The sequence below is a fragment of the Pteropus alecto genome, unplaced genomic scaffold (assembly GCF_000325575.1).
Source record: "Pteropus alecto unplaced genomic scaffold, ASM32557v1 scaffold5, whole genome shotgun sequence".
Lineage (NCBI taxonomy): Eukaryota > Metazoa > Chordata > Mammalia > Chiroptera > Pteropodidae > Pteropus > Pteropus alecto.
Window position 1 is genome coordinate 289,794 of NW_006441953.1, and position 9,030 is coordinate 298,823.

Consider the following 9,030-nt stretch of genomic DNA (forward strand, 5'->3'; position numbering starts at 1 on the left):
GACTTCTCCCTGCAAATAAATACTTAAAAAGAAAATATAATCATTCTCTAGTGTTCTTTACCTGCTCACTCCACTTAACAAACTATTATGGACATCTTTCCATACCAATACATTTAGATCTATATCTTTACTTTGATTCATTGAATAGCATTGCATTTTATTGATTACTATAGGTATTAGGCCGATTCCAAATTTGTACATGTTTTAGCAATCACTTTACTGTATTTCTCCTGAAAAAAATATAAAAAACACATTAAAATTGGGGCATGATAATTAATTTATAGTTGTATGGTTTCCTTATAATCAGCAGGTCTTATTTAATATTTGTTAAAGTCAGAGTTTGTTGTCTTAAAATTGCTTAATAATACATACACATGTATGTGTGTTTTATTACAGTCTCAGATAAGAAAACAGCTCGAGCAAGGAGAAGGCACAATCCGGTCTCGGTCATTCATCTTTAAATAGACCTTCCCTGACAGGAATGTCGTGGCCCAGGAGTGGGACAGCATTCTCCCTGATGTTGTGATCCGTAGCAGGCTTCAGTTTTCTTTAAAAAAAAAAAAAAAAAAAATCAAAGGCAGATGCTGATTTGGATCTTTTGGAACATACTACATTTGCTGACTCATGGAAAACTGCTGCCTTTCAAGCTGTTGTCATGTCCTTGAGAATATGCAATAGTCAGTCATCGTTCTGATGGAAACCAATGAAACCACCATGCCCAGTGTGCTCACTCTTAGAACACACAACGTAAGACGAAGGGTTTGTGTTTACCCACATTGTGGTCCCCAGGCTTGTGGACGTTTTTGTCCTGGAGTCCCGCTCTGTGTCCTGGTCATCTTGTCTGACATCCAGGTTGTACTGTGAACCAAGAAGGAAGCAGCTGTGTACTTTGAGGCTTAGGCTGCCTCTTCAGAAAATATATTGAGACAGCATACAACAAAGATTGGGAGGGCAGAGTTTTTTTGCTTTTTTTTACCCCTTTATACAAAGAAGAAAACAATTTCCAAAACTAAAATGGAAAATGTTTGCAGTATTTATTTTCTCTTTGTAAAAGGCTCAGAAATCTAGTGGGGCCTTCTTTCTCTTCTAATGATGAACCTGTGAGAACTAAATGTCTTATGGGTTATTAAGTAGGATGATAAAGATAAAAGAAGGTATAATCTAAAAAAATCTCTTTGTAGTCATTTTGGAAGAAATGCTTTATAAAGTGAGAAAACATAAATTGAGGAAGGGTAATAAAGTTGTAGATGACTTGTAGGTAACAATAATCAATCACTTGTAAGCACTAAGTTATCTTCATTTAACATTTCTCCAAACAGACTGAAAGAGCTTTTTCAAGGAGAGTGTGTTATAACAATCCCTTTCTGAGAGTGAGCTGTAGGTGTTGGCCCGAGAGAAGTAAGAACCCCGTGGCACCAAGATGGCTGAGCACCCTGCACCTCATTCAAGAGCAACTTCTGTTGCTGGTTGAGGGAGCAACACTAAATCCACATGAAGTGGGATAGCTACTACTGCCCCTGCGTTTATTACACAAACTAGAATAAGGGGATTGAAATAGGGGAACGAGAAACTGTCATCCAGAGCTCATAAGTAGGTTCTATTACCTTTATTAACACTGGTTTTTAATATAGTTTGGAGGAACCCAAAAATAAAAAGATTATGGTGCAAAGCTATGATAGGACACTGTTCTTGCAGTCCAAAGTGATACTTTGTTAAATAAATTTTTTTTCTGTTATTTAAACATCTCGGACTCAGAAATTGCATTAAATTTTTGTGTATTTCAAAAAAAAAGGTTTTAATGTGTTTTGTTATGTTTTTATCATATGGATAAAGCAAATGTCAAGTTAAAATGTATTATGTAAAGTCTGAAAAGTAAGGAGTTACAGAGGAAGCCTTACTGAGCTGTATGGTTTTATGTTTTGTTTTCTTAGAACCACGGGTGTTTCTTTGTGTAGGTAATATTGTTTTTACCTTTTGTAAAGTATGTCATGTTTATTTATACTATTCTTTGGTTATGTTCATTGAAAGAGCATGTTTTTTCTGTGTCTGTAATATTTTGCTATTAAAATATATTTTAATATCTTTAAAAGAAACACAATTGATTAATATCATAAATAGCAGTAAAGAATACAGGTTGGTTAGACTATGAGCCATGAAGATTTGGAGTTGAAGAAGTAGTCTCATCCTCAAGGATTTCTTAGTTCAATATGGAAAAGATAATAAAAATACATAATAATGTTTAGAAGTAAAAATAAATATCACCAGCGAGGTACACAAAGCTATATGATGGAGAGTGTGCTGCGGTGGAGATAAAACCATTTTTTAAAGGGTTTAACATGAAAAGGCTGAGCTAACATATACCCACTATGCAACTGGTACTAGGCTTTACCTGCTCTCACAGCCTTGAAAGTGATCATGATTTCACCTCCTGAGAGGAGCCTGGTGAAGGACCCTCAGCTATTTCTATAAGCCCAAGATGAGGGAAAATGTTTTGTGCCAATGGCCGATGCAAGTAGGGTTGTTTGGGAATAGAGACAGTGGGATATCTGTGTCAGACCACGTCTGCTAGCAGGTATGTGCTTATCATAAAGGAAGCACTCACTTCATAAGACACAAAGTATTAGCAGTTACAGTAGTCCCCGTTATCCATCGGGTATAAGATCTAAGCCCCCCAGTGGATGCTTGAAACCACAGATAGTACCAAATCCTACATATACTATGTATTTTTCCAAAAACATACATACCTATGATAAAGTTTACAAATTAGGAAAAGAGATTAACAACTAATAACAAAATAGAATAATTATAACAATAGTGTAATAGAAGTTATATAAATATGGTCTCGCTCAAAATATCTGGAATTTTTCATTTAATATTTTCAGACCATGGTTGACTACAAGTAAATAAAACCATGGAAAGCAAGACCACAGATAAGGGGGGACTCCTGTAGTCTCAGAATTCCCACTAAGAATACCTTGCCCCACAGAAGCACCATTCCTTCTGGACCAGAAGAGTCACCCCTATGGTGGGGATGGCTATTACTGCCCCTGAAATAGCTACCCCCTATTCCAGAGCCACTGGACATCAAAATTCTCAGTGGCCAAAGCCCTTCTCTTCCCACCCAAGTAGCATCTGAGAGAGTGGGCTCTTAGATTATCACCTCTCAAAAATGTGAGGCATGCAGGTCAACTAGTTAACGCTGTGTCCCTGTTTGAGGTAGGGAGCAAGAGAATAATTACAGAGTGAATGTCAATCCTACCTCCCGCCCCCTCTACTACTTTAAGTCAGCAGCAGCAAACCCATTTTTGTCAAACTCTTCCCAGCCAAGTACTGTATCTAGCAGAGTTCCAGGCTTGAGCCTATCCTGCTTACTACAGATTCAGGCTGTCTGGATGTGATGTCAGGCAGTTTCTTTAAATCATCTGTGGTGAAGGATCAGATTTTCCTTTTTAAAAAATTTCAGACTGGGATTTTGTAATAGCTGAAAAATGAAATAAAAAATACAAATATCACAGTCTCATTTTTTATCAGACTCTGCAGACCTGAAGTTACTGTCATATTGCCGTAAGATTTTAAACTCTTTGCTCTCATTTTCTGTATTTCACTTGTCACGTACTACAGATGGACAGAACAGCCCAGTTTGTGGACCACATTCTGAGGAGTTCTGGTCTGACGGACTGGCAGGTAAAAGGAACCAAGAATCTTCTTGAGAAAGAATTCATCTGAAGGTAGAGAGGATTGAGGCGCGTGTTTTACTGATTATGGACATCGGTTATAGGGTGATTCTGAACACATTCTTCTCTGTTCCTCAGCCGCTAAGCAAAACCTAAAGAAGTTATTTCACTAGACTCTTAAGGGACAGACACTGAGATTGTAAGTTGTGTCACATTTATAACTGTGAAGATGGTGCCCTTAGCCTTCAGCAGGCTCTAGGCACCCATATTCTCGGTCAGGAGCAGCAGCCATGGCCTGGGTTTGCAGGCGGAGCTCATCCAGGAGAATAGAAGAGCAATTGGAAACTGGTTAAAGGGCTCTATGGGGACTCCCAGAAATGTGTGAAGGCATTTGAGAGGGACTGGATTTTGCACAAAAGCAGCAAGGATGGAACCAGAGAAGTGGCCCAGTGGACTCCTGAACCGGTGGTCATTTCCCCAGTTCCAGAATGCAATATTGGCATAGACACACTCAGCAACTGGCAAAATACCCACATTCGTTTTCTGACCCGTGGAGTGAGGGCTATTATGGTAAGAAAGGACAAATGTAAGTCACTAGAACTGCATCTGCCTAGGAAGAGAGTAAAACCAAAAGCAATAGCACATTTCTGGAGGGATTTCAGAGATTAGTGCTACCACGGAGGACCGGAAGGATGCAAGGGCGGCGATTCTCACAACATCTCGCTCAGCCCACCTATTTGGCCTGTGCAGAAAATAGATGAATCTTGGAGAATGACAGTGGATTATCACAAATGTAATCAGGTGATGACTTCAATTGCAGCTACGGACGTAATTCTATTGCTTAAACAAATTAACACATGCCCTGATACGTAGCTATTGATCTGGAAAATGTTTTTTTTTTTCTTTTTTTTCCTTAACACTTTGTTAGTAAAGAGAACCAGAAACAGTTTATCTGGCAAGGCCAGAAATATATCTTTACCATCCTACCTCAGAGGTATATCAGTTCTCCAGCCCCATGTCATATTTCGTCCACACAGACCATGATCATCTTCCACAAGACATTCTCACCCTGGTCTACTGCACTATTGACGTTATGCTAATTAGACGGAGTGAATAAGCCGTTAACAACTACTCTAACCTTATTTGTAATACATTTGTATGTCTGAGGGTGGGAAATAAATCCAGCAAAAAATTAATGGCCTTCCACTTCACTGAAATTTTAGGGGTCCAGTGGTGTGGGACAGGTCAAGATATCTTTTTAAATAAAGATTAACTTGTTGCATCTGGCTTTTTCCACGACCAACCAAACAAACCAACAAAAAGGCACAGTATCTAATTAAACTCTGGATTGGAGAAAATATATTTCTCATATTGCTCATGGAAGTTCATTGGTCTTACCATGTTCCCCACCATCCTGAAGCATCTGGCCTGACAGAATGATGGAATAGCCTTTGAAGACTCAGTTTATGGCACTATCTAGATGGCAATACTTTGCAGGGCTGGGGCAGTGTTCTCCAGGAAGCTACATATGATCTAAACCAGCACTCAGTACATGGTGCTACTTCTCCCATAGCCGGGATGCCCAAGTCCAAGAATCAAGGGGTGGAAATGTACATAACACCACTCACTATTAACCCTAGTGACCTTCTGACACAATTTTGCTTCCTGTCTCTACGTCCTTAGGCTGTGCTGGTCTTGAGGTCTTTGTTTCAAAAGGAAGAATGCCTCTAGTTACTTTGGGCTTTTTGTGCCTCTGAATCAACAGGCAGAAAAGGGATTACTGTCCTGGCTGGGGTAATTGATGCTGATTACCAAGAGAAAATGGTTGCTACTGCACAGTGGGAGTGAGGAAGAGTATATCCAAAATAAGACCTCTTAAGAGATTTTAGTACCACCAAGCCCTGTGACTAAAGTCAATGGAAAACTACAAAATTCAATTCAGGCAGGACAACTAATGGCTCAAATTCTTCAGGAATGAAGGTTTGGGTCACTCCATCAGGCAAAGAGCCATGACCAGCTGAAGTGCTTCCTGAAGGCAGAGAGAATATGGAATGAATAATGAAATATAAGTTATAAATACTAGCTATGACCATGTACCCAGTTGGAGAAGCATGGACTGATTATTGTGTTTCTTCCTTATTTTGTAATGAATGTTTTTATGTACATATATCAAATATGTATATATTATAAACGCACACACATATATATATAAAGCAAATGTCTTTCTTCTCTCTTTTATTCTCCATTATAGGTGCATCAAAAATGGTTACATAATATTTAAGCTAAAGTATTACAAGGACAAAAGTGAACAACACCCAAGGACTTTGCATCCTCTTTCAGAGAAAAGGTTAACATGTTCTCAGTTATACGCAACGTAGTTGTATCACATTAAAAGTACGACTTGGTTTTTGTCTTTATTTGGAGATTAAATATGAAGATGTGTACAGGTGCTAAGCTGACAGGGGTAGACTGTGAAGGTTAGTTACATGTGTCATCTTGGCTAGGCTACTCAGTTGCTCATTCAAACATGAATCTAGCTCCTGCTATAAAGGTATTTTGTGGATGTGTTTAATATCTACAGTCCACTGATCCTCCATAATGTGGGTGGACCTCACACAGCAGGTGAAAGGCCTTAAGGCAAAACAGGTTTCCAAGGGGAAGAAATTCTGCCTTAGGATGACAGCACCAGATCCTGCCTGAGATTTTCAAGCCTTTTAGCCTGCCTTATAGATTTTGGCAGTTCCCACAATTACATAAACGAGTTCCTTAAAATAAATTTTATAGATTTTATCTTACTAGTTGTTTCTTTGGCTAATCCTGTTAAAACATTTTCCCCCCAATATCTCATCATCATTTTATTATAAATTTTGTTTGAAACATTTTTTTATTTTGTAATTTTTGAATAAAAATTCAAGTGTAATTAAATTTACAGTGAAAGCCTCACTTGGGATCCCTGTTCTCCCAGGTACCTAGTCCACTCCTGGGAGGCTACCAACGTGACTAGGTTCTGTGTATCTAAAGAGATAGTCTATCACATACAAGCAAATATAAAAACAAATGCATATATTTTATTTTCTACATAATTGTAGCATACATCGTTTCATACCATCCTTTTTTTCATTGAACATTGTCTTAGGGATCATTCCATCTCAGTACCTAAAGTCATCATTCTTTTTTCCATTTTGCAAATGTAGCAATTTAACTAATCCTCTATGATTGTATCCATATAATGCATCTAAAGTGGGATGCCTGAAAGTTGAAAGGAGCTCCAATAATAATTATACCAAGAGCAAGTATAAAGTGGTACTATTTTTTTTTTTAAACATATGGTCACCCTATCTATGCTGGATATTTTGTTTCCAATCCTTTAGTAGTACTAAATTGCAATGAATAGACTTGTACATATATAATTTTGCACACGTACATATGCATCCATAGGATAAATATCTAGAAGTGGAATTGCTGGCTGTGATGGTTAATTTTGTCAACTTGACTAGCCATGAGGTACCTAAATTAAATACTATCTTGTGTCTGTGGATTGTTTCTCTGGACGATCTTAATACATTGGGTCAAAGGTTATGTATATTTAAAAGTTTGACGGCCCAATTGTCCTTCATAAAGGGTATAACAATTTTCACTTCCATACACAGAGTATCAAAAATGCCTGCCCTACTTATTAATCATTGCCCCACTGACCTATATGTCATCTTTATGTTTTAAGTCCATATACGTACTAAAGTCTGTTCTTGGGTTAGTCCGTTCCATCGATCTGTCTTGTGCACCTCATCTAGTTTTATACCATCTTTTAGAAAGAGTTAATCTAGTTTTATATCACCTTTTCAAAAATTTATTAGATTTTCTATAGAATAATTCATCTATTATACTTCAAATAGAAATTTCAGATAGACGAACTATAGAATAATTCATCTATTATACCCTTTCAGATAGAAATTTTAATAATGTAAAGGTCAAATATCTCCATTTATTAGTTTTCTTTCCTGGGGATTTTTATTATTTTATAATTTTTAAATTGAATTTGAAGATGTTTATTACCTTCTATTTTTGGTGGAAAAAATGAAACCTACATTTATATAGCACAACCTTGTGAAATACACAAAGTGAAACTGGGAAAGAAGCATTTTTCCTCTCCTAGTCCTTTTCTGAGGACTAACTCATGAATGGCTCCACTGTAATTAAATATTTCTTGCAACAGTTGGGCACCAATTTTAACATTTATTCATTCCAGTACAGGCAACAATTCATCACTTTCTTTCAGTTACTTCACAATATCCAACCCTCCAACAAACTCCCTTTCACATACAGCTAAGGGTATATCGGTCAATTGGAGTATGTTTTTAATCCTTGCCGAACTTCTTCATCCTCCAATATACCACATGTCTCATATTAAACAGTACTATTTAGTATTTCCAAATTTGTCTGCTGAATCCACAATTAGCTTCCTGTTTCCTTTCATAAAGAGCATCACAGAAGCTTTATTTGTCAATTCTTTGAGCCTTTCCTCTAATTTAGGAGCTCTGGGGCAAATTTTATCTAGTTCTTCAGATGCTTCTAGTTCCTTAATTATATCAAGTCCTCCTATGAGCTCTCTGGAAAGAGCTGGAGATAGGTGGGCCGATTGGAATAGGTTTTGAGGCCTTGATGAACTTCCTCATCTGAGAAGGTATCAAAACTGCTAAACTGAATGTTGTTAAGAATTTCCACCATGTTTGCTGAAACCACAGCGGCTCCTGTGGAGTCCTTTTCATAAACAGCATGCAGGGAGCATCCTGAGTTAACCTCTTCAGGTGCAGGCTGAGGTCTTTAAGGTGCTCATTACTGCCGGTGGGAGGGAGCCCACAGATGTGTGTCATTGAACTTTTTTGGTCAACTTTGGGGCATGTGCACCATCTAATTAGTCAATTTTCTGTGAATTCTTGAAAAACAGAAAGGTGGAACAGAACTAAATTCATATTTTTCAGATACTTCAGGAACAGCTTCTACTTATAACTTAAATAAAACTTGGGCGTGTTCTTTCGGTTAACTGTCATCGCATTGTTCATCTGAACACTGTAGAGCCCATGGTGCCCAAAAATGGAAAAGGAGGGACGTGGCTCTGAAATACAGAAGCTCCTCAAACTACTGGGCTGAGCAGACCTCCACACCTGCAGCTACTGTCCTAGCCTCCCCCACCACCATGAAAATTTTGGTCACCTCAATTATAAAAGAGCTTTTTTTCATGAATCATTGCATTGGCAAAAATTTCCTAGATGCTACTAAATAATCACCCAGATAATGGAAATTCTAGATTTTAATGGGTGTGTCTAGTGCTTCATTAGGTTGTAAGAATTATTTTTCC

At 37.8% G+C, this 9,030-nt stretch overlaps 1 protein-coding gene and 1 pseudogene across 1 annotated transcript in view; one reads left to right on the forward strand and one right to left on the reverse strand.

Moving 5' to 3' along the window:
* Positions 1 to 571, forward strand: part of DAPP1 (dual adaptor of phosphotyrosine and 3-phosphoinositides 1) — a 41,192-nt gene extending 40,621 nt beyond the window's left edge. Inside the window, exon 9 of the mRNA XM_006918865.3 lies at positions 397 to 571. Coding sequence (XP_006918927.1) covers positions 397 to 465 — 69 coding nt within the window. The 3' untranslated portion in view covers positions 466 to 571. The remainder of the gene's footprint in view (positions 1 to 396) is intronic.
* A 5,312-nt stretch (positions 572 to 5,883) lies between these two features.
* On the reverse strand, positions 5,884 to 9,024 carry LOC107196179 (annotated as a pseudogene).
* Positions 9,025 to 9,030: the final 6 nt, after the last annotated feature.